Consider the following 26894-nt stretch of genomic DNA (forward strand, 5'->3'; position numbering starts at 1 on the left):
CCCCACGTCGGCGAGGCGGTGGTCCAAAAGTTCGTGATCGACCATGTCGAAAGCTGCTGACAGATCTAGAAGAATCAGCAGCCCCGACCCGCCTCGATCCAGCTGTCTACGGAGATCATCTGTTAGGGCGACCAGAGCCGTCTCGGTCCCATGACCAGCGCGGAAGCCGGACTGGAATGGATCCAGAGCCGATGTTTCATCCAGAAACCTACCAAGCTGTTCAGCAACCGCTCTCTCAATCACCTTGCCCAGGAATGGAAGATTCGAAACTGGGCGGTAATTGGATAGATCTAAGGGATCTAATGATGTTTTCTTTAAGATAAATTTCAAAGTAGAGAAAGAATACATTTCCCAAGGTAGAAGACCATTTATATTTTATTTTCAACACATTCTTTGCATTTTATATACATATACACATATAGCCACGTGTTCACACAAATGTATTAAAAGCTAAAACCTTACTACATTGCAGAAATTTAAAAATGAATAATATGAAGAGGGGAAATGTACAAGGTAACTTTCCATTCTCAGAAAACAACGAAACAAAACTGATCTCTTGTTTATTCCTCGGGAGAAATTCAATCAGGCCTATTATAAAACATTTCTTATGACAAATATTGGTCATGATACCTTCCCCCCCCCCCCGCCCAAGAAAAACCTGTTGTAAAAGAATAGTAATAGGAGAAAGTTTTACCATAAGAACATTTGTGGAGCATTTGCAGATTTGAAGACATAAACCCGCAGGTGTTGGACACAGGCTAAAAACCCTGGCACTGCAAAATCCCAAACCCTGAACCAACTCCCACAATTAAAAAATGTACATTTGCTGGGTTTCATCTCTGCCAATGAGAGATGGGGCTGGGCTGGGGAGAGAGTAGAGGCAGCCAAGAGAGAAAGCATTTCACTTTTTATGAAAGAGAAGAGGCTTCACCATGCCTGCCAGAATCTTGGGTAGTTGGGCAGCGATCACTTCCGACATCATCTCCGGAAAGTCTACACTCAGCGCCCGAGATTGGAGGAAAGTATTCAAGCAGTAGAGATGGAGTTGTTTCACAAGCTGTATTTTTTAATTTTTTACAAGAAAATCAATAATTTAAAAAAATCAATAAATTATCCAAACAATGCACGTTGTTCTTCACTCTGCCTCCCCCCACATCCCATAATTGCCCGATACTTATGAAGCTGTGTGCAGTGCAGAAAGTTATATTTTCTCTCTCATCTTCCCTGCTTCTCACAATCTCATCCTCATCCCACTTCACGGCGGGAGACAAAATGGCAGGTGAGTATTTCTAGGTGACCACTAAGCTACTGTGACAATGTGAGAATGAGACCCAGTGATTGAGATGGGAATGGGCCAATCTGTGAGTTTCTCTTTCCCTCAGTTTCTCAAACACCCCCCCCCCCGCAATCTTAATTCTCCACATTTCCACCCCAGTTTGCAGGGTATTTCTTTTAAATCCTCATGAAAATTCACCGGCATTTTAGTGCAAATTGATCCTTAAATATACACAGGTTTGTACGCATTTTTTCCTAATGTACAGTGGTGCCCCGCAAGACGAATGCCTCGCAAGACGGAAAACTCGCTAGACGAAAGAGTTTTCTGTTTTGGAGGTGCTTCGCAAAACGAATTTCCTATGGGCTTGCTTCGCAAGACGACAATGTCTTGTGAGTTCCTGCGGGTTTTTTTCCTCCCCCCCTTTTCTAAGCCGCTAAGCCGCTTATCAGCTGATCCGATCAGCAGATAAGCCGCTAAAAGCCGCTAATAGCACTAATCCGCTAATCCATCAATGGGCTTGCTTCGCAAGATGAAAAAACTGCTAGACGAAGAGAATCACAGAACGGATTCTTTTCGTCTTGCGAGGCACCACTGTACACATTTGTGCAAAGCCATTTTCCCTAAAATAATACATTTTGGTGTTATTTTCATGTATTTTATGTACACTTTTCCCCAATACATGCATATCTGTGCACATTATTAATGGGTTAGAGAAATGCATTGCAAAATTTTTTGGGGGGGAAGTGTAGATCTTGAAGGATGGCTGTGTTTCATAGCTCCTATTTTTTCAGAAAGTGCAAATTAAGTTGGTTTGCCTTTAAGTGAGAACTCAAGCCTAATTTCCTCTCCACCCCTACAAGCAAGGAGAAAATGATTGCAGAATTGCATATATATATATGCACATTGCTATCCTAAGCTTGGCTTCAGAATTCTTTTGGAGGCAGGGGTGAAGACACATAAATGTGTAAATACTGTATTTTTCGCTCTATAGGATGCACTTTTTCCCCTCCAAAAATTAAGGGGACATGTGTGTGCATCCCATAGAGCGAATGCAGGCTCCTTGGCTTCAGTGATAGCAATGCGAAGTCTCCGAAGCGCAGAGGGAGCGCTCCCTCCGTGCTGCGGAGGTTACGGTTGCTTTCGCTGAAGCCTGGAGAGCGAGAGGGGTCGGTGCGCACCGACCCCTCTCGCTCTCCAGGCTTCAGGGATAGCCACCTGAAGCCTTTGGAGCGCAGCGGGAACTCGCGCTGTGCTCCAAAGGCTTCGGGTTCCTTTTGCTGAAGCTCGGAAAGCAAGACTCTCCCGGCTTCAGCAGAGAGGGAGACCTGTGCAGCGTCCCTTCAGCCAAGCGGGAGGAGAAATGGAAGGGGCTCCGTTTCTCCTGCCACTTCGCTGAAGGGGCGCTGAGAAGAAAGGGGGGATTTTTTTTCTTGTTCTCCCCCTCTAAAACAAGGTGCGTCCTATGGTCGGGTGCGTCCTATAGAGCAAAAAATACGGTGACAGCATATATCCTAAAGACAAAACAGTCTCAGCTGACCTTCATTCCAAGGCAAATGAACCCTGGGCAGGAGCTTCGAAGCCTTGGAGTCTTTCACTGTAACAGTAAGTGTGTAACAGTATGATAATCTTATGGATTGCTGAAATAAACTTACATCGTGCATGGAGTCCATAAGTTTCGTCAGCTGATAGAAGCGTTGCGAACTAGCCACGACCCCTTTCTGCCGCAGCCCAATTGCCTTGACCAGCTCTCTGATGTAGTTTGTTCTCATCTCCTCGAACTGGCTTTGGCTTCTGAGACCTTCCAATGGAACTGAAAGAGGGAGGGAAAGACAACACACATTGTTTTGCTTTATCTGCCCACCCCCCGTTGCTCAAATTCTGAAATAAAGCAAAAGGCGCATTCTCGTCCTCTCTCCGGGGTTGTACAGATTCACAAAGTTACCCAGGTATGTTGGACAGAGTTTGAAGCAGATAAAAAAAGGTAAAGGACCTCTGACAGTTAAGTCTTGTCACAGATGACTCTGGGGTTGTGGCGCTCATCTCGCTTTACAGGCTGAGGGAGCCAGTGTTTGTCCGCAGACAGTTTTTCCGGGTCATGTGGCCAGCAAGACTAAGCCGCTTCTGGCGCAACAGAACACCGAAACCAGAGCAGCGCATGGAAATACCGTTTACCTTCCCGCCAGAGTGGTACCTATTTATCTACTTGCACTACTATGTGCTTTCGAACTGCTAGGTTGGCAGGAGCAGGGACCAAACCACTGACCCTCTGAAGCAGATATCCAAACTCAAAGTTTGTCACCAAATTAACCATGTTTGATCAGAGTTTGGGCGGTGGGTAGCAACTGGAGGCTGGGGAGATTCGCATGATGGGTGAGGCTGATGGGGGGATATTCCCCTCCTAATGCTTTACTCTTATTCACACTTGTGTGCTCATCCTCATGTGTTTAAGGGCAGAAAAGGCGGTGCACCAGAAACATGAAACTGCTTCCTTGCCCACTTCTGCGATGTAGTGATGGCTACCAGCTTGGATGACTTTAAAAGGGGACCAGACACATTCATGAAGAATAAAGCTATCAATGGGCACTAGCCATGTTGCCTCTGTCCTGCCTCCAGCGCCAAGGGCAGTATACCTCAGAATACCACTTGCTAGGAATCACCTCTGAGCTACAGTCCCTAACCGTTAAGTTATGTCCCTGCAGTCCTTGAAAATTCAGCTTTTTGTTTTCACCCAGGCAGTTGGATGGAGCATACATAAAATGTGCCATGTGAAGAAGAGGAAGAGGAAGAGGAAGAGGAAGAGGAAGAAGAAGAAGAAGAAGAAGAAGAAGAAGAAGAAGAAGAAGAAGCTGTGTCTTACTTGTATTGAGAAGGAGCAAGGCTTTCATGCAGAGATACTCTTCACTGCTTACTTGCAGCTTGACAAACTCCTGGGGTATTTGCCACATGGTCAGGCACAGTGAATAGAATGATGAGTCCTTCATCCTCTGTCTTGCACCCAGAAAACAAGAAAGAAACTTAAATAAATAAATGGTAAGTCCATGATTATTCCATGTAGAAACCTTGGAACCGAGTATCCTGGATCATGACTTTTTCTTACTAACAAGTTTGTTGCCATACAGATAAAAATAAAATAAAAAGTTAGCCCTTCAAGAAGGTGTGTGTGTGTGTGCGCGCGCGCGCGCATGTGTGTGTGTGTGTGGATGAGCTTGGAAGCCACAAAGGCTTCACTTTAAAAAAATAATTTAATTTTGCGAATTGCAGCAGTATAAAGCAACACAGTGTCAAATATCTCATGTGCCGATGTTATGGCATATGACTGGAAATAAGTGATAAGCATTAAAATCTGATGATCGGTAAGTAAAACAACTAACTGCTATAGCCTCTCCAAAACCCAGTATGGGTATGTGAAGGTTGTGAACTCTCAAGCAAAGTGTTTGTGACAATTACCATTCAAATCTCAATTCTGCCATGAATTGACTCAGTCGCTTTATACACTCTTTTGGTCTCAGTCACCCATGTGTAATTATTGGCAATTCCCTCCTCCAATCAAAAATGGTTTGGAAGAAGGCCAATGAACTGAAGCTCGATCCAGAATTGATGGAATTACTATGGATGGCTCCATCTGGACTGCATGGAGTTGCTCTCCCCTTGAAAGATCAGGCTCACAGTCTAAAGGAACTATCAGATTAGTCTTATCTTTAAAGGTCCATGTGGCCTTTGGGTTTTGAAGCACCCATCATCACCATCGCCAGCTGTGACCCCTCCTGGAGAGAGAGAGTCTTGCATGCACTGCCAGCATCTTGCATTGACTGCCGCCATGCACTATATGTGGGGCTGCCTTTGAAGACTATTCAGAAATGGCAGTTAGTGCAAAACCCAAGAACCTGTTTTATCTGGGTCTGGTCCTATAGAAGGTATCATGCAAGTCTGAGAACACCTGAAGTAGCTTCTGGTCCAAGCACAATTCAAAATGCTGGTTTTAACGTATACACCCTTAAACTGTTTGGGAGCATGAACCTATTTATTAGCATCAGTCTCCGACCAGCTGCTCCATGTTCACCTTCCAATGGAAGAAATGTAGGTGGTGATCAGAGATGGGACCTTTCCACTCATGGTACCACATTTATGGAACTTCCCACATCAAAAATATTCACCCGGTCCTTCTTTTCTTTCCTTTTTCTTCTTTTCTTTTTTACATTCAATTTTTTAAATTTAATTTTCTTTCATTAGACAGTTACATATTCCAATCCATACTTTAACATATCATAGAATCATAGAATCATAGAATCATGGAGTTGGAAGAGACCACAAGGGCCATCGAGTCCAACCCCTGCCAAGCAGGAAACACTAAATTAAATATAAAACAAATCCAAACAATATCCACATTTCTTCACCCGTGACTTCCTACCACCTCACTGCAGCATCTTCTATCCTATTTTCTTTTCAATTGTGTTGATTATTATCTCATTTACACACAACAAATAACTTACCAATCTGAATTTTTACTTTGCGAAATTTATTCAATACATATCAAGGGTTTGATTTGGGAACAATATTTTGCCAGATATTCTTTCCCACTTTCCCACTCTTTTAAAAAAAGTTTTTGGTTTGATTGTTGTCTAATTATCAGTGGCATTTTAGCTAATTCCAGATACTCATACAGCTTATTTTGCCAGTCTGCCTTTGTTGGTACCGTATCCCCTTTCCAATTCGTGGCAATTAACATTTTGGCAATCCGGTCCTTATTTTCTTTTGGCACCAGGTGGAAACATTTTTATTCACCCAAGCTTCTAAAATACTGCATCTATTTTAAACTCCTGTTATATTTACCTACCGCTGCAGGTAGTTGGAACTGGCATTGCTTAATGCATGCAATGTTTAGAGCGCAAGAGCACGTGAATAACACAAGAGAAGCTGGAATCCTTTACTTACTCATTCAGTATTAAGTCAGGTGCAAAATACAGCATCTGCCCACAGACATGCTTATAAGACCTCCATCCCATGGCAAACACCATTAGGCTCATCCAGGAGTACTGGATAAGGGTTATCTGATCATCAATGTGTAGGCCCCGGAATCCTGGAAAAGTGGAGAGGAGGAGGCAGGTTAACAACGTGAAAAGGTGCCTTTTACCAGATGTGGTGGGCTTGAAGAAAGTAAAATGCTTCTGGGAAATGATATATAATGAGATGAAGAGAATGTTGAAATATACATTTGTGAAAAGACCAGAAGCATTTTTACTTGGTATTGTAGGTACAGAAATTAATAGACAGGATAACAACTTGTTTTTACATGCAACTACAGCAGCGGGAGTACTATTAGCCCAATGATGGAAACAGGAAGAATTACCAGTGAAGAAGGAGTGGCAATAAAACCGATGGAGTATGCAGAACGGCCTCGGTCCTGTATACCTGAAGAAGCGTCTCCACCCCCATCGTTCAGCCCGGACACTGAGATCCAGCACCGAGGGCCTTCTGGCGGTTCCCTCATTGCGAGAAGTGAGGTTACAGGGAACCAGACAGAGAGCCTTATCGGTAGTAGTGCCCACCCTGTGGAACACCCTCCCTTCAGATGTGAAGGAAATAAGCAGCTACCCTATCTTTAAAAGACATCTGAAGGCAGCCCTGTTCAGGGATGTTTTTAATATTTAATGCTGTCCTGTTTTTAACACTTGATCGGGAGCCTCCCAGAGTGGCTGGGGAAACTCAGCCAGATGGGCGGGGTATAAATATTAAATTATTATTATTATTATTATTATTATTATTATTATTATTATTATTATTACTGGCAAAGTTGACTGGGAGAATTCGGAACCAGAACGACCAGGACTTCCTTTTTGTAAAAAATAATAATAATTTTTATTAACAGGGACTAGGACTTCCTTAAGGATTGGAAGAAATATATGCCTTATTTGAAAGACAATTGCATTAATGTAACATTGCTTGTCGGCTTAGAAGAAGTTTTGTAAGGAGGACTATATAAATTATTGTAAAATGATTTACGAAGGAAATAACTAGGAGACGAAGTTTAAAAGCATTACTTATAATAATAAAATGCAAGATCAGGTAACAAATTTGAAAATCACTAGACAGCATTGATGGAAGTCACCAAAATGAGGCCACCAAAATGAGGATGATGTGATGTGATGTTTTGTTTGGAAAATATATGCAAAAACTAATAATAATGATTTAAAAAGAAAAGAGAATTTGCAGCCCTTCTCATTTCAAACGGCACATACGGTGGATGGCGTCTGGCACAGAGGGTCTCAAATTATGCAGGTTCGGCCTATGCAATCTTCTTACTGTGGACAAGCTGGGTTTGCATTAATATGCTCAGCAAATAAGAGAAGCACACATCTCCTCTCCCCGCAGCCACCTTGCTGAAACAACGATTGAAGCAATGCTGAGAAAGGCACAGGCGTTGGAAGCCCCGAGGGCTATAGGAATACAAGAAGAATCAGGCCATCTGGTGCAGCATCCTGCTCTGTCGGTGACCAAGCAGATGCCCTTATGGGATGCTCACAAGCAGGACCCAAGTGCTATGGCACTGTCCCCATTTGTCGATTCCAGCAACTAGTGTTTAGCAGTATGCCATCTCTGGTGGTAGAGGAACTACAGGGTTTACCTCGCCTGGATGGTTCACTCCCGCAGAGATCGCTCCATGGGCTAGATCACATCTGAACAGACACAATTTCCGGCGCCGCGGAAATGAGTCCCCGCTCCGTGCTGCATCTGTTTAGCGCAGTGTGTGGGGACTTGCCGAGCAGGCGGCTCAGTTTGGGGGCGGCTCGGGGGCCATTTAAACGACCCCCATGGACTGCTTGTGGACCATGGGCCGCAGGTTGCTGACCCCTGAGGTACTGCATAGCCATTGTATAGTCTTGTCTTTTGATAGCAACCAACAGGTGGGACAGCGAAGTAGATACCTCGCAAGACGAATGCCTCGCAAGACAAAAAAACTCGCTAGACGAAAGGGTTTTTTGTTTTTTGAGCTGCTTCGCAAGACGATTTTCCCTATGGGCTTGCTTCGCAAGACGGAAGCGTCTTGCAAGTTTGTTTCCTTTTTCTTAACACCGTTAATACAGTTGCGACTTGACTTCGAGGAGCAACTCATAGAACGCGGTGTGGTAGCCTTTTTTGAGGTTTTTAAAGACTTTGGTGATTTTTGAAGCTTTTCCAAAACTTTCCCGACACCATGCTTCGCAAGACGAAAAAAATCGCAAGACGACAAAACTCGCAGAACGAATTAATTTTGTCTTGCGAGGCACCACTGTACGTTGGAAATTTATTGCATGGGAAAATATGGAAATATTCCCTTATTAAAATAATACATATAATGGAGTCAACGGTTTTTTTAAAACAACAACAACGAAGCAGCACATCCATTCACCAGACGTTATCCTGTTCAACCTGAGCTAAAATAGAATGGATGCTTAAAAACCAACTCGTTGGTTAGAAGGAAATGTGGTCACAAGGGATTAGATCTAGGTTTAAGCCATGCCCATGAATTGCTTCAAGGGATTAAATGAATGTTTAACCTGCCTTTCCTCATATGAACTTGCCTGAACCCTCAGATGTGCCGCCTCCATGAGAACAAAAGCAGATCAAGCCACATGCTGGATCAAGCCACGGGCAAATTGGATCCAGAATCCTGTTCTCACAGGGACCAATCAGATGCCTGGAATTCCTTTTCATTTCACAACAGCAAGGGGAACAGAGTTGTCTAACCAGAAGACAGTATGAACAGAAGGCAGATCCACACCACCCTGGGAACTGCAGTTTGTTAAGGGTGCTTTGTGAGTGTGAAACTACAGTTCCCAGAATTCTTTGGGGGAAGCCATGTGGTTTAAACATACTTTGGATGTGCTTTAAATATATGGTGAAACATCCTATTGGTGTCCTATTAAAGCATCTGAACCATTTATTTATAGAAGTATTACTTTACCACCATATCATGAAAAAGATCAGGGTGGTGAACAGTGTCAAATCCTTAAACCCTTCAAAATTTTAAATACAGATAATCATTAAGATGGCTGGCTAATCAAAATAAAAATTAAACAACTTCACAGGCCTGTTGGCATAATAATGTATTCAAGATACACCTAAATATCAAAGCAGCAGGGGAAAAGCTGTGGATAGGGCACGTGAGATAGCTTAATATCTATCTTATGTGTTATTGCGGCTGATTTTTATTATTATTATGTTATTATCATTTTTACAATGCCTAAGTACGTAACCTGAGGTACCACTGTATTGTTAACAAGTCAAACAACCCATATCATCACAAATTTCTTCCTAATGTTTAGTTGGAATCCCTTTCCGGTAATTTGAAAAGCTTGGCCTGAATCCTACCCTCTGAAGCGGCAGAGAACAAATTTTCTCTATCAAATATTTGAAGATGACTATTGAACATCCTTCCCCCATGCTGAACATACCCGATTCTTTCAGTCCTTCATCATAGGACTTGGCCTCTAAGTCCCTCCCCATCTTTCTCACCTACTTCTGGACCACATTCTAGTTAGTCGATTTCCTTCTTAAACTGTGACTCTCAAAACTGGATGCTGTTCTCCAGATAAGGTCTGAACAAAGCAGAACAGAGTGGTACTGTTACCCAAACCGTTACCTGGTAATGACTTGGACCACTTGACTACACAGAGGAGCTGCCTCTCACATAGTTGATTGAGGCTGGTCAACAAAGCACTTGGGGTTTCTGGTTGTGTGTTGTCATATCCTGCATAGACCACTTCCGGTTCGATGCTCTCCAAGACATTGATCAATGGAGGAATAAGCTGGACTTCTTGTGCTGGCGAAAAAGAGAGCCTTTGTGCCAGGGTTTGGCCGTCCTTAGGAAGGGCTACCGATGGCTGGAGTGCAACATCTAATGCTCTCAGCACTTTGAGCTTATTGAACTTCTTAAACTTTCGACCTGCAATCCAAAAACACACATCTAAGGGGCAGCGAACAGAAACAGAAATGCAAAGCAGATAAAAACATCATATAAGAATGCATACTTAATTCAATAAGCAGCTTTTTGTACAATCGCAATGTCGTATGCATAGTAGCGCAGCTAATATTGGGAACTGGTGAGATCAGAGTACAAACCAACTCTGCTTTAAAGTTCTTAGCTAATGATGAATTGGTACCATGCTAAGCTCGCCACCACCTCACCCGCCTGGTAAACAGCAGCAGAGCAACTGACCAAAGGTAAGGTAAATGGAGAGACTTCACCTTCTGCTACTGCTGAGACTCCACTCATAGTTACCATATTTTTCCGTGTATTGGATGAGGTTTTTTGACTCAAAAATCACATTAAAAAACTGAGGTCATCCAATACACAGATAGTGGCATGGGGGGGAAAGCAGGGTGCTGCCAGCCATCCAGTTGATGGGAGCGTGACTTCCCCCGATGCCGCAGTGAGGGGGGGAGCGATCTGGTTGGTGTTTTCTGCCCGCAGTTGCATGGGGGGGGGGAAGCTGCGCGCCGCCAGCTAGCTCGTTGGTGGGAGTGCAACTTCCCCCAATGCTGCTGCGCATGGTGGGCACTCCCTGGATCCTTTCCCCCACATGGCAGCAACAGGGGAGGCTGCGCTCCCACCCCCCCAGGCCATCTCCCCTCATTTTCTTAAAATTGGGTCCCCAAAAATAGAGGGGTCTTATACATGGGGGCATCCTATAGCTGGAAAAATATGGTAGTTTGGCCACCAAAGCAACCCCCTTCATTCTCTGTTGTAACTTGTGGTTGCCAGGAGTCTGAGAAATGTAGGAATGAGCCCCCCAAGCCTTGGAAACTTGCAATTCTCTGCAATCATGGTACTGAATCAAGGCTGCCTTCTATCACTTCCAGCTATGTTTTGCAGAAAAAGAAGAGGGCAGCAGGGGCATTACGAGAGAATCATAGAAACACAGAATTGTAGAGTTGGAAGGGACCCCAAGGGTCATCTCGTCCAACCCCCTGCAATGCAGGAATCTCAACTAAAGCATCCTTGGCAGATGGCCACCCAACCTCTGCTTAAAAACCTCTGCTTTAAAGGAAGGAGAGTCCACAACCTCCTGAGGGAGTCTATTCCACTGTCAAACAAATGTCAGATCATTCTTCCTGATGTTGAGTTGGAATCTCCTTTCTTGTAACTTTTGAGAGAACCTTCTTGTAACTATTGGCTCAAGTCCTATCCTCCAGAGCGGGAGAAAACAAGCATGCTCCTTCTTCCATGTGACAGCCCTTGAAGATAGGGCTGTCACATGGAGATAGTTGAAGATGGCTGTCATATCTCAGTCTCTTCTTTTCCAGGCCAAACGTACCCACCTCATAAAGCTTGGTTTCCAGACCACTGAGGTTGCTCTCCTCTGCACCCATTCCAGCTTATCAATTTCCTTCTTACATTGCGGTGCCCAGTAAAATGGCACAGAAAGGCAAGGTTTCCGGGGCTCATAGTGCTCCATTGGGCAGGTATTTAAAAAAGGGATCTCCAAGCTTATTGTGTGCTGGATGCCATCACTCAATGCAACAAGACTTGGAGCTGAGCATAGGTCCAAGCATACACCAAGCTACTTTGGGCCTGCTATAAAAATGAATCTGAATCACCGCATTTTAGGTGAACAAGTTCCAAGTCAAGCTGGAGATGGTTGCCTGTTATTAAACTTAAACATTTTGGGTCTGTTGTTACCTATGGAACCAACTAGGTTTGGGATCAGAGACACTATAGCTATGTAATATCATGAACCACATTCTGGATCATTTTCTGCTAATTTAGGTTTATAGTCTGCTGTGCCCCATAGACTCAAGGCAGGTTATAGCACTAAATAGGCAATTCTCACCCTTGCCCTGGTCTAGAACAGGGGTGTGGGCTGGATGAGATCCACTAGGCCTCCCCACTTGGTCTGTGAAGCTGTTTCAGCCTAGCCACGGCCACCTGCCTCCAGAACAGGAGAAAACAAGCATGCTCCTTCCTCCATGTGACAGCCCTTGAGATAGTTGAAGATGGCTGTCATATCTCAGTCTCAAAGGTGGGATTTTGATAAAAGGCATTGCCAATGGGTTGCCTGCAAACAAACTGGTTGTTGGCACTTGGGAAGCCCCATGCAAAGAGTGTTGCAACTGCTGACTGTTGCTACAAGGCTCTGTTTCAAACTGCATGGGCAAAAATGGGTCACCAGGTGTCACTGTAAGGTCAAGTGATAGACAGGTGTGCAACCAACCCTGGCCTAGAAAGTTGTGTCTGCTTATTTCATCACTTTGCTCCTGTGATTTTCCATGTTAAGGGGGCTGTCAACAGGGTTTCCCCACTCCCCCAGCATAAAATAACATGGAAATGAGTGCTAAACAAGCACTACATTCCATTGCTTTTCCAGAAGTGGCTGGTCTTTCATGTGAAAGTTCAAATATAATGCAGAAATTAACAGTATGGGGAAATGTAGGGGAAAGGAGATCAAATGCTGTATGAATGCAGCCCTAGAAGAAGGGAAAGGGATGCTTCACAGAATGGAGGAGGGTGAAAAATAACAGTCTAGAAAGCAATAGGGCAGGGAAATATTCTCTTTCTCTTTGGCGATCACTCGTAGCCAAATAAGACTGTCTTTCATAAACACGGTTTTAACAATGAGTCTGTAAGTGACTTTGGAGGCCAATTCTGGACCCATACGTCCTTCCACATAGGTATCCAATCTTTTCTTTGAATAGGGAACCTAATGAATGCTAGCTAGATCTAATGGATGTGAAATAGCTAGTATCTGAAGAATCTGGTTTCTATCCCTTTTAGTTGGAGAAGGAGGAGGAGGAGGAGGAGGAGGAGGAGGAGGAGGAGACTGTGTCGTCCATCCCAGAAGACTGGGTTGCCCCAGCCACTCTGGGTGGCTTCCAACAAATTAAAACATTAAACACCATGGGGAATTAAGTCAGATTTCTGTGACTTTTAGGCTGAAATCTACACAATGCCTTTGTGGGACCAAGCCCCACTGAATACAGCAACACTCAGTGGCACTTACTTCTGAGTAAATCTGCAGAGGTTTACATTGTGAGGAAGGAACACAGCACAGGATTTAAATGTCATGTGAAGTCAGCATAAGCATGCAATAAATTGAGAAATTTGCTTCTTCCCTTTTGCAGAAGTATGTCAGAAACATGGAGCAGCTTTAGAGGCAATGTGGAAATATCCAGAGAAAAACATAAAGTGTCTCCCAGATCCATATTCTGCATTAGACAACATTTGGTGTTTGTCTTCTCTGGACCTTAGGAGTAGCACTGGAGGAAAAGGCAAGGGATGATCAATAGTCTGTTTGGTCTCCTACAGAACTATTCATACCTAATTCTCGATTTAGATTTATTCCACTTTTCCCAAGGGTGTGGAAGAAAGTTGGAAGAGAAGGTACCAAGCTGTGCTAGACAATTCACTGCAAACAGACAAGTTTCTATGAAGAATGCTTCACCAAATAAGTAGGTGAAAAATGTTGACGATTTATTATTTCCCGACAGACTACCATAATTCTGCCTCCAAGGTCACTCTGCCCTCTTAGTTCTCTATGTACTCCAGAAGGAGTGGGCCCAGCCTAGAGAACAAAGCAGGAGTGATAGATCAAGATTTCAAAGACAAATTTGAAGTAACATCTTGTGAAAAATCTTACTTGCAAAGGGTTTTCATTTTCCCCCCTCCTGGGATGTGACATAGATAGGATAGCTGTTAAGTTTATTGAAAAGGGACACGAAGGGGCTCATCGTACTAGATTCTCTAGTGGTTAGTAAGCAGGTAGAATAACTATTTAGCCTCCACTACTAGGGATAGGCAAATTTGTCAATTCCTGCTTCTCTCAGCTTCTCATTTCTCCACCCTTTAGTTTTCCACATCTTAACATCGGTTTGCCCATTTGCCTTTAACAGTTCCTCATGAAAATTCAGCAGCACTTCTGCATGAACTTCTCAGAGTGTTTATTTGTATGCCTAAAATGCATTATTTTGCAAAGCCATGTCCCCTAATGTCATACCTCGTGTTGCGTTCCACTCTCGTTACGGACTTTCAACTTATAAACACGGCAAACCTGTAAGTGTTTACTTCCGGGTTCGCCGCCCACGCATGCGCAGAAGCGATCTGTGTGCTTCACTGCACACACAGAAGCGCTCGATCGTGCCGCACACATGCACAGAAGAGGCACTCTAGTTGCGGACCTTTCAGGGTGTGAATGGCACTCCGAAATGGATTAAGTCCGCAACTAGAGGTACCACTGTAAAATGTATTTGTGTATGTTATTTTATGCACACTTTACCACAGTGTAGGCATCTGTGTGTGTGTGTGTGTGTGTGTGTGTGTGCGCGCACACACACACACACACACACGAAATGCATTGCAACGTTAAAAGAAGTGCGGTTTTCGAAAGACGGTTGCATTTCGTAAAGTGCAAATTGGGGAGGTTCACCAACTGAATTGCCTTCCTCTCCCTTCTTGGTGCACTGCTAGCCACAAGGAACCTTAATGCCATCCTCACTCTCTCCCACGCCCAGCCCAGCCCCAAAGAGAAGCATTTTACAGGAGAAAAGGCGAGGCTTAATCCCCATGAAAATTCGTCAGCACTTCTGTGCAAATTTTTCCTAACATACACATTACAGTATGCAATCTTCCCTTGCGTTCATTTTTTTTTTTTTGGTAAGGCTATTTCCCCTAATATAATGCATTTGGGGATTTAAAAAAGCTAATATATGCATTCATACACATTGTTTACCCTTAGTAAACGCATTTTATACATTGGCTGCAGGACTGCACTGAAAAATTTGGAGAAATGTGAATTTTGAAGGATGGGTGCCCTTTGGCTTACATATTCTATTGGAAAGTGTAAATTAAGTAGGTATGCCTTTAAATGTGAACTGAATCAAACTTCTTCCCCATCTCCATTGCCACACTCCATAAAAAAAACCAACTGGATTGGGCAAAACAGTTTGCTAACCCTTGACCCTGCCTGAGGCTTCACAGAATGAGCATAATAAATATAACAAAGTAAACTAAAAATAATGTGCGATGGTGATCTGATCAGCTTTACAAAGGATTTTTTTTTAAAAAAAATGGTCTCATTTATGCCTCTGGTCACTAATGAAATTATGATGATCTCACGGGCAAAGCCATTGTCTCTGAGCAGTAGCGGAACAATAGAGTGTTCAATCCTGCGCAGGGAAACTGTTGGAAAAATGATGACAGAGCCAACACGGGTGCCAACTGAGAAGGAGTGAAGGAATGCGACATTTAGAAGTAGTAACAAGGAAAGAATGCTTAATTGCAGAGCAAACACCCCATTAAACAAAGCAGTTCTAGCAAATACTTATCGCTATTATTTGGCGGGTCATTACAGCTGTTGTCTTGGTTTTTTTTAAAAAAAAAATAGCTGCTGGCTGTTCAGAGCATAGCTGTCAACTTTTCCCTGTTCTTGCGAGGAATCCTATTCGGAATAAGGGAATGGTTCAGAGCTCTTTCCTGAGTTGTTTGAAAGAAGGCTGGGCATTTCTGCTGAATTTTGGGCACAGCGGAGGGTCCCTAAAACTTGGGCGTGACCAGTGACCATGCCGACACACACACACACCCCCCAACAAAGAAAGGGGAGAAATGATTTTTGCCCTTTTGGAACACAGCACAAGACCAATAGCAACCCCCCAATCTCTCTGAACCCCTCCAAACTTGGGACTGGGCAGGGCAGCTGGGGATTCTGCCCACAAAAGAGGCTTGCTTTGGCTCTCAGCCTCTTCTCCTCAGCTTAGAGCTACGAGACTGTGGAAACATATTGGCCTACTACTGTGATTTCGAACCTGCCGGGCTCTCTTAAGCCCAGAGTGCCTGGCAAACCCAGAGACAAGCCCATGTTCCTCCATCAGTGATGGACAGACCTTGGGTCACCCTCCTTGGGTTGACCCAGAAGCCAACCAGGTCAACCAATCTCAAGAGGAAGTGGAGAATATATAGAGAGAACCTAAGATAAAATGCTAGGTAGGACTCAGTTGGGGGTAAGCGGGGGCTGAGTTACAAAGAGACTGTGAAGCCAAGTTGAAAGAAGACTGTGAAGACCAAACTCAATACAGTGGTACCTCGGTTTATGAACTTAATCTATTCCAGAAGTCCATTCTTAAAGCAAAACCATTCTTAAACCGAGACACACTTTCCCTAATGAGGCCTCCCACCACCGGTGCCCTTCCACCGTTTGGATTTCGTTCTTAGACTGAGGTAAAATTCGCGATACTACTTCTGGTTTTGCGGAATTTGTAAACTGAATCATAACTGAATCATAAACAGGACTGTTCTTAAACCGAGGTACCACTGTATGTCATGCATTGAGTGCAAGGCTAGATCTAGACACATCAAAAAAGCGTTTCAGTTGAACGCGCTGTAAATTTAAACAGGGAAAACAGGTAGAGAGAAATGCGACTCTACGTCGTCACCTGGTGGCACAATGTTATATCACACATACAACGCAAATAAATCACTTTTTCTTTACCAGCCTAGCTGAGTCCTATGTTGGCTTGACTTGCAACAACAACAACAACAACAACAACAACAACAACAACAACATACCCACCCTGGTGCACTTTTTTCTTCAAAGGAAAAGATCTTGGCAGGGTTAGCAGCTTGGGTAGGGAGGTGAATTTTGGACAGAAAATCTCAAAAGAAGCAGGCACTGGCAGCTGCTTTTCATCAAATGGAAATAAGTTGCACACACACTGTTGCACAATGAACAGCTGCAGAATGAACAGCTATAAAGCCAGATGTTGTACATCTGCACTGTGGATCAAAAGACAGTTTCTAGTTCTTAAGAGCTGTCAACAGTTAGAGCAATCTTTTTTTAACAACAACAAAAAAAAAAATGTGTTGCCTTGCAATGGCTCCTTGAAGCAGAGAAAAGCTGAAATTTCTTAGAAGACATTTTCCAGAGAACATTTCTGAGACATTTCTCTTTCCTACCCCTACCTTTGCAGGATCTTATCTGAATTCTAGGCATCGTGTGTGAGTTTTCTGTGGCGGCCACCTTCCACCCACACCCCACCCAAATTTCCCTAGCAAATTTCTGGAAATACACTCGGCAAACCTAAGCTATGTTTTACTGAGACTCATTAGAATTAATGAACATGACTAAGGTTATGTTTACTCATAATGAGTTGAATACCTCCCTCTAGGTTGAGCTCACTGTGAAGTATGCGAAGTGATGGCCAAAGTAATATACAGTGGTACCTCGGGTTAAGTACTTAATTCGTTCCGGAGGTCCGTTCTTAACCTGAAACTGTTCTTAACCTGAAGCACCACTTTAGCTAATGGGGCCTCCTGCTGCCGCTGCACCGCTGCTATGCGATTTCTGTTCTCATCCTGAAGCAAAGTTCTTAACCCGAGGTACTATTTCTGGGTTAGCGGAGTCTGTAACCTGAAGCGTATGTAACCTGAAGCATATGTAACCCGAGGTACCACTGTATTTGTACTGGTAGAAGAGGGGAGGGGACATGTGATGCTACAGTCACCACAAATGTTGAGCCACACACAAGAAATGGCTGGATAATTTCTCTTTCCCCTCATCAATGAAATGATTGTCACTCCTCATCCAAATGTTACATTTATTTCAGCTTCATCCCACAAATTTACTTGTAATTTATCGAGCCGATCTGCACTCCACCCTTCCAAAATGCAAGATGGCTAACAGGATCTATCCATTGATGGCAATGTTAAAATTTAACAGCTTCTGAAGTCCTGGAAAGGCAGTTACGTCGCCAGCTGCTAGGATCAGAAGGTTAGCACAATGGGCTCGACTTGTTTGCTAATGATCCACATAGGCTTTCACTGCCTCTCTCTGCCAGCAGTAAATTTAGTTTGCAAAAACCCGGGAAGTCGTGAAGGCACTCGGGGCCAAATGAGATGTGACGTTAATTAGGCAAATGCAGTTAACATCCCATGTCTATTGACTTGCAAACAGCAGGCATGGGGAAGCTTGACGGCCCTGACCAAAAAAAAGTAAAATAAAAAATCACGTCTCACTGAAGCTGCTATTTGTGTTTCAAAGAACATTTCCATTGACCTAAATGGAAGTTTCCCTTGAAATGCAAATAGCAACTTCTAAGAGGTGCATTATTTATCCACACCACGGCAAGGAAAGAGTTAAAAAAATTCCCCTCCCCGCCTCATACAACCATGGCTGCTCCCTGCAGTTTCTATCTATGTAACAAGACAATTTACCGTATTTTTCGCTCTATAAGACGCACTTTTTCCCCTCCAAAAAAGTAAGGGGAAAGGTGTGTGCCTTTTATGGAGCGAAGGCAGGCTGCACGGCTATCCCAGAAGCCAGAACAGTGAGAGGAATCACTGCGCAGCGCTCCCTCTTGCTGTTCTAGCTTCTAGCTTAACCCCTCTGTCCCTTCCCCTGCCTCCCGGGGGTGGGGGAAGAGCCGCGCTCCCTTTAAAGAGCTGCGCGGAGCATGTCTGTGGCTCTTGGGGGCTTCTCCCTCCTCAGAGAAAAGCCTGCAAGCGCCGCACACACTCTCCACGCGGCTCGTGAAAGGGAGCGCTGAGCAGAGCCTGGGATGCCCACAGGCTCTGCTCAGCGCTCCCTTTAAAGAATATTTTTTTTCTTGCATTCCCCCTCTAAAAACTAGGTGTGTCTTATGGTCAGGTGCATCTTATGGAGCGAAAAATACGGTAATTGCATTCACCCAATTGACATCACATCTATGGCCCTCAGGGACTAGCAGTTTGCAGGAGGCCCACGTGGATGGTTGAGAGGGACCCTTGTTTGATGGATTCCTAGGCCATGCTATCTTTCTGGCTCACATGACATGTGGTTCCCTACCGCCTGCCTTTCCATAAGCAAGCAAGACCAACTTGTATTCTGTGGGACATTGTGGCAAACACAGTGCTCTTTTTCTAGAAAAAGAGGCGCCTGAACTCAACATGAATGCCTCCCATGTTCTCAATAGTGCCCAACTGAGAGGTGTTGGAACTGAGTTTCGGCTGCAGAAAAAGCCCTGGGCAAATGTATTTCTTCTAGCACTGCTAGCCATGGTTAGATAATAATAATAATATAATAATAATAATTTATTATTTATACCCCGCCCATCTGGCTGAGTTTCCCCAGCCACTCTGGGCGGCTCCCAATCAAGTGTTATAAACAGTACAGTGTTAAGTATTAAAAACTTCCCTGAACAGGGCTGACTTCAGATATTCTTTTAAAGATAGGATAGTGTTTTTAATATTCTGCTGGGAGCTGTCCAGAGGGGCTGGGGAAACCCAGCCAGATGGGCAAAATAATATTATTTTATTAAATTATTATCATAGTAGATCTGCGCCTGCTTATATCCAAGCGCGCAACTAATCCTTGTAGTTCATTATTCTGTCATCATGCATGCTGCAGGTGGAATGTCAATGGAGCAATAGCGATGGTGACACCCTATGAATCCCTGAATATTGGTCATGTTTCCTGGGACTTATGGGTATTGTAGTCCACTACATCTGGAAGGCACTACAATGGCTGCCCCCAGTATAACTCCCTGCAATTCTTGTAACCAGCACCATGCAACTAACCATACCAATATGCCTTCCCCACTGCCGGCATCTCTCTATTACATCATCTGAACTGGATATGCAACAGCTCTCCAAACGTGTTTATCTTACATGTCTAACCTGCACCCCTAGGCTGGTTTCCACACAAAAATAAGTGTTGCCACAGTAAAATCAAACTAACGATGCAATCCTAAACACACATACTGGAGACAAAGTCCCAACAGGATATAACTTCCAAATAAATGGGCATCAGATTATGCTGTTAATATATTTGGGGGGGCTTCCCCCCTTATTTTATAATGTTTATTTATTAAAACTTTTCAACAGACAATGCAATAAAAGCCAAACTCATCTAGAAAAGAAAAGGGAGAAAGCAAAACAAACACATACAAAAGAAAGAGAAAACAGAGGGAAAGTGGAAGAAAAAACCACAAAGCCATCTATCAGAAGAAGATGCAAAGCCCTCTGTCTAAGATGTAGCTTAACCTTTTCCCACACAAAAGGTGTTAGAGCCTCCTAGCTCTCACCTGGGAGCTTCCCTTTCTTCTCCCAGTCTTCCCCCACCCCCTGAGAAATCTTCCCTTCCCTGCCTATCACCCTGCCTCTTTCATCACCCATCCCTTCACCTTCCTGTGTGGATCCTCATTCTTTTAAGACTGCAGAGGTAAGGTCCTGCAGTTCTTATGGAAAATGCTCGGGACTTGAGGTCTGGGAATTCTCCTGTGAGGAACCATTCTGCAAGTATGTTTGAAAGCCCATTTGTGCGTGCTGTTGCCATCGAAATGGGTGAAATAAACCAAGGGATAACCAGCTGATTCTGAGAGATCACAAAGAGGCACCATGGAGGCCTTGTCCTCAATGGCAAGACCATGGCAGGACTCAACCAAATGGCACTTGTAGAGGTTAAAACACCCACCAGTGCCCAAACTACAATAGGTAAAAGTAAAAGGTAAAGGACCGCTGGACAGTTAAGTCCAGTCAAAGGCGACTATGGGGTTGCGGCGCTCATCTCGCTTTTAGGCCGAGGGAGCCGGCGTACAGCTTCCAGATCATGTGCCCAGCATGACTAAGCTGATTCTGGCACAACGGGACAGTTTACCTTCTTGCCACAGTGGTACCTATTTATCTACTTGCACTGGCGTGCTGGGACAGAGCAATGGGAGCTCACCCCGTTGTGGGAATTCAAACTGCCAACCTTCCCATCAGCAAGCTCAAGAGGCTCAGTGGTTTACACCCACGTGCCAAACCACAATAGAGAGCTGTCAGCATTTCAGGCTTTGCAGTGTATCATGAGTAAAAAGAAATTTGAGTAGTAAATTAAAAGCATTGTAATGTGATGCAACTACAATAATATAAATATACTGCTTCACACTTCTATGTGATTGTTTTGCAGCTGTATGGAAAGGGATTTGGGGCGTTCTCCACCCTATTCATAAGCAGAGAAACTGAAGGAACCTTTCACCATATTCCTCTTACAATTATTCTTACCAGTGCTTTGCTTCTAGGAAAAAAGTGCCAGTACTGCGTATACTTGAGTATTCCCAGAAAAAGCACTTAGTAGTAGCAGTAGCAGTAGCAGTAGCAGTAGCAGTAGCAGTAGCAGTATACTACTACCCTATATCCGTTAAGACCTCAGGGTGGTTCAAAACATAAAAATGCAATATAAAAAAAACACACAAAAAAACCCCAAAGCTAACCCAATATTCCCCCAGTTTTTCACTGTTACAAGCGGCAATAGCATATTGATATGAGCAATATGAGCCTTCTAATTCATGGATCCAACAAGGATCCAATTGGCAATGGCCCCTAAGTATGTATGGGTCATTAAGGTAACAAAGGAAGTGGCTCTGTGCCAGAAAGAAAATGGGTGCCCCTCCCTCCTTCAGCTGTCTAGAAAGACAAAGGGCAAAGTTGTGTATTTGTAGCAGATGTACCAGAAGCTAGAAGCTGGCCGAGCAGCTGAAAGATAGAGCCCTGCTCGATTTCTGATGCATTCCAAGTCTGTGGCTATAGGAGAAGTAAGACCCTCTTCGGGGGCTAATGCTATGAGCTGCTCCATTGCATGTGTGTATTGTAGAGACACCACAGTCTCTGCTGTCCCTCATTCCAAGGAAACTGAACCCTAGGTGAGCACCTGGAATCTTGCACCCCTCAGAGATTAGAGATTAGGGGAGGAAGTGCAACAATTCCCTCCTGCATACTACTGAAGGCAGCTGAAGGCGGCATGCATAGATCTCCCCCTCTCCCCACTGTATCCTCACAACAGCCCTGTCAGGAAGGTTAGGCTGAGAGCCAGCGATGTTCCCGAAGGTCACACTCAGTGAGCCCCAAGGATGAGTGGAGATTTGGCCCTCGGGTCTCACCCACATCCTTGGCCAACACTCTATCCCAGGGGACGCCAAGCTTTCTGAGCCCCATTTAGCCCCATTTGCTAACTAGAGAAGCTGACACAGGCACCATACCACTTGGAGACTCTCATAGTTATGCAGTATATAAATTGTTTAAATAAATAAACCCTTTCTAGTTGCTAGAAAACCATGCTTCTTTCAACTTCAGTAAGAGGGCTCTATGGGTGTGAAGGAACGGCCTCTGTGGGTGCTGTCATTGTGGGTTGCACAGTGTGTGTGTGTGTGTGTGTGTGTGTGTGTGTGTGTATTCCCCATGACGGGGAAACTGAGCATTGGCTTGAGTCCCGTGGAGAAACAATACATTGTACTGGATAGATGGCATACAGCGCCAATACCAGCTGGTAGCCACACAGAAGCAGCAGATAACATCTGATTCATCTGCTCCTTCTTTAGGCATACCTATCCCTGCCTGACCCCATTCTTCTTTCATAAAGAGCAGCTTATGTGGAGCTGAGGCAACGTTGAAAGCCACACCCAAATGCCTTCAAATAAAAGCCTCACAAAGCAGTTCAAAACCCTGGCGTATCATCAAGCAGAATTTAGGAAAGGATACGCCAATGACTATGTCAGCCCAACATCAGAAAATATAATTTCTTTAGAACAGCCACGTATTTCTGACGTCCACGAATAGCCACTTGTTTCCAAAAACGTGTCAACTCTGACTGTAAATGATACCCTGACTTGAAGCCCTGGTGGCCGAGCGTCCATCAGATTTAATTGTTTCCTACCACAAGTTTCCACTTTGAAAATGGAGTGGCACCGTGGATATAGGGTTCCAAATAATCCTTGCCAACAGAAAGAGGCAGAGAACATCCCTTTTGTGATGGCCTGGGGCTCGGGTTCGGACTCGGAACTAGTGGGGACTCAGTCTGCACTGAATCCTTTGCCTCAGGCATCATCTGAACCAAGTCTGGGGCCTGATCCTGAAGAGTCACAGTCTGCACAGGTTCCCCTGCAACAAACACCAGCTGGGCCAAGTCAGGGGCCTGAGCCTGCCCTGGCTCCAGATGCGGGGATTACCGGTACCTTGTTGCCTTCATTTACAGCTGCTCCACTACCGGTTGGGTCAGGGGAGGCTGAGGCAGCCCCTGGGTCTAGTAACCCACCGACGTCTCCCGAGCTGCAGAGACTAAGGTCTGAGAGAAGGAGAGGCCTGAGTACTTGCAGGAAGAGTGCTTGCCTTTGGGCGAAACAGGGAGGTGAGTCGCCGGGGGATCAGGACCGACAAAGATAAAAGGCTGTCGGACCCTGCCCCAGGTTGCAGGAGCAACACTGCTGTATGCTAGATCCTGCCTGAGATCCTGTACCTGTCCTTGCCTGGTTTCCTGCCTCGTGTCCTGCCTTGGCCCTGTTGGACTGACTCCTAGCGGAACCTTCGGATTCTGGGCCAGTCCTGGACTGCAGTTCACGGGTTACCCCCAGGCCAGGAACACCTTTGAAGCTGGTCCTCATACTTGTTGCGGGATGTAACATAAGCAGTCAAATACAACACTTCCTGTTTGCCCAGAGTGGACACACAGGGGGGATGTTACTCCAGCCAGGAGGACTTCCTGTCACACCTGATCTGGAGCAGAGTGGACACACAGGGGGGATGTTACTCCAGCCAGGAGGACTTCCTGTCACACCTGATCTGGAGCATCCTCCCCCTGCGTGTGACCAGGTAGATGGGCGTGACCCTGTGAGACCTCATAAAAGGGCTGGTCATGCAGCCATCTTCCCTTCCTTGTCATGTTATTCCATCTTGATGTATTTTGCTGCCTGCTGGCTCTCAGCAAAGCAGCACATGGGCTCATCCCCATATGGGATAAACTCAACCTCTCTTCTGTAACTACAAGCTAAAGCCTGCCTTCAGCGAACCTACTGTGAACTGAATGTAAGTAAACTTCTTATTACTTTTTAAGTAAGTAAGTAAGTAAATTTTTATTTATACCCTGCCCTCCCCGGCCAAGACCAGGTTCAGGGTGGCTAACATCAAATATCAAATACATTAAAACACAATCAAATGACTGATTAAAATGCAGCTTAAAAATTAGAATCAGGATAAAATTAAATGACTGCCAACCGTGGGGTCGGGAACCTCAAGTATTCATCAGGGCCAGCTATCCATGTTGGTCCCACATGAGCTGATAAAAGGGCCAAAGAGGTAACTTATAGCGTCCCATAGAGGGGGGTCAAACTGGGCCCGGATCAAAGGCCAGGTGGAACAGCTCCATCTTGCAGGCCCTGCGGAAGGATGTCAAGTCCTGCAGGGCCCTGGTCTCCTGCGATAGAGCATTCTACCAGGCTGGGGCCAAAGCTGAAAAGGCCTTGGCCCTGGTTGAGGCCAGTTTAATCTCCTTGAGGCCCGGGACCTCCAATATATTATTATTAAAGAAGACTGCTGTGTCTTTTTTTTTTTAAGAGGGAACAAAGGGGATTGACCAAGAACACACACAAAAGCTCATACCAATAACAAACTTAGTTGGTCTCTAAGGTGCTACTGGAAGGATTTTTATTTTATTTTATTGGAGCCTGTGTAAGTTTTTATAGGTTAAAGCCAGCACTTTGAATTGGGCCCCAAAATATATAGTCAACCAGAATGGGTGCTATATGGTCTGAGCATCTGCTCCCTATTATCAGCTTGGTTGCTGCGTTCTGCACTATCTTCCATCAAAGGTAGTCTCAAGCCAAGCTCATTTCAGAAATCTAATCGTAATTACTGAAACTAGGTCATCCCCTTGGTTATTATACAAGGTGTTGCACAAACCTGACTAAGCACTTTTCACACTTTCACCAATTGGAAAGTAGACAGGACAGACCTCAGAAAACATTGCCTGATTCACCTGCTATAACAACATAGTCAATGTCTGATGGAGGCAAGTGATTTTCTCCTAAGGATACCTCACAAACATGTTGCGGGAGGCACCAGTTGGCTGCACAAACTCCTCAGGTCCAGCTTGAGGTGTGTGTGTGTGTGTGTGTGTGTGTGTGTGTGTGTGTCAATTCTCCCCCTTCGCTGTCCCTGAGGAGCTGTGAACTCCATGCAGCAGTGTTTGGCTGCATTTGTTGGGAGTTTTTCTCTCCTTCCTTTTCTCTCCCAGCCTGCTTCATTGCTCTTAGCGCCAAACCAAGAAACATTCTAGGCTCTGATAAGCGCGATGGGAGCCCACAAGAAATTGCATCAACCACCCAGGCCACTGCTGCATTACACAGGTCGACCAGGGCTCTGACAACCAGGTCAGCTGTTGGAGGGGCGCAGACAAACCCAACTGGAAACCCTCTGGTTCTCCTTTGGGGATGGACGACGGGATGGCTGCAATCCTACACATGCTTACTTGAAAGTAAGTCCAATTGAACTCAGTGGGTGAGTGAAGGTGTTAAGCCCGGAGGGGTGTGTGTGGATATTTTTTCCTAAGTCTTTCTTATGTTTACTTTTACCAGAAAAGAAGAAGAAGAAGATCTGGATTGTGGAATATTCTCTTTGAGAATGAAGAACAAAATCTTGAAGGCAATGTGTTTCCATATTTAGTCTCCTGAAACGATTTCTGAAACTTCCTAGCAGGAAGATTTTTATGCAAGTCTATGAACAGTACAATCATACCTCATGTTATGTCTGCTTCATGTTACGTTCTTTCAGGTTATGTCCCGTGGCGACCCGGAAATACCGGAAAGGGTTACGTCCGGGTTTCGCCACTCGCGCATGCAGAGACGTGCAAAATGACGTCACGCGCATGCGCAGAATCGGCGAATCACAACTTGCGCATGTGCAGACACGCCGCTGCGGGTTGCTTTCCTTTCATGTTGCGAACAGGCCTCTGGAACGGATCCCGTTCGCAACCAGAGGTACCACTGTACTGGATCATAGCAAGGTTACAGGGAACCAGGCAGAGGGCCTTCTCAGTACTGGCGCCCTTCCTGCTTGGAAAGATGCATATAATGATACCAAGGAGGATGACCTACAAAAGGGATTTCCTCCAAAATGACTCCTACACAGGAATATAATTTAGCAGATTGTCGCCCACGTAACCTCCAGGTAAAGGCAGAGATAAACCTGCCTTAAATTATGAAAGCACAACACATAAGGGAGGGCAGTATATCGCCTCCCTGTGGAACGCCTTCTGCCTTCCGATGTCAAGGAGATAAAGAATTACACAACTTTTAGGAGACATCTGAAGGCAGCCCTGTATTGGGAGGTTTTTAATGCTTGATGTTATTATGTTTCTAGATATGCTTTAAGCTGCCCAGAGTGCCTAGGGAAACCCAGCCAGATGGGTGGGGTATAAATAATAAAATGATGATGATGATGATGATGATGATTACTACTACTGCTGCTTCTATGCATGTACTCTGAGGGCAAGCAAGTCTTGCATGAGAATACAACTCTCAAATGCAGGAGCAAGATGCATTTTTGTTTCTTGGAGGGTGCTGTCATTATCACAGGAGAATGAAGAATTCAACACCATATATATATATATATATATATATATATATATATATATATATATCATGTATGTGTAAAGTTAAATCTGTAATGACATTAATGAATTTCAATAAAGTAACAAAGCAAGTTTCGACATGTAAAAAGGACATTTAAAAAAGTATTGCATCCACCCACCCACCCCAATTTTTCCTAAAAGTTCTATTCTTTTCGGGGGGGATCACCCCCAATAGTTTCAAAATTTCTGGAAATTATTCACCTCTCCTTTTGAGTAGATATGCTAAATTAGGGCTG

General features: G+C 44.5%; 1 protein-coding gene across 1 annotated transcript in view; it reads right to left on the reverse strand.

Moving 5' to 3' along the window:
- Positions 1-357: 357 nt before the first annotated feature.
- The window catches only part of PGR (progesterone receptor), a 56039-nt gene continuing 29502 nt past the window's right edge, over positions 358-26894 (reverse strand). The window contains exons 4-8 of the mRNA XM_082219136.1: positions 9897-10199; positions 6209-6353; positions 4134-4264; positions 2929-3086; positions 358-1057 (exon numbers count right to left, since the gene is read on the reverse strand). Coding sequence (XP_082075262.1) covers positions 902-1057; positions 2929-3086; positions 4134-4264; positions 6209-6353; positions 9897-10199 — 893 coding nt within the window. The 3' untranslated portion in view covers positions 358-901. The remainder of the gene's footprint in view (positions 1058-2928; positions 3087-4133; positions 4265-6208; positions 6354-9896; positions 10200-26894) is intronic.

This window comes from Podarcis vaucheri (genome assembly GCF_965113315.1).
Source record: "Podarcis vaucheri genome assembly, chromosome: 4".
NCBI classification, from domain to species: Eukaryota; Metazoa; Chordata; class Lepidosauria; order Squamata; family Lacertidae; genus Podarcis; species Podarcis vaucheri.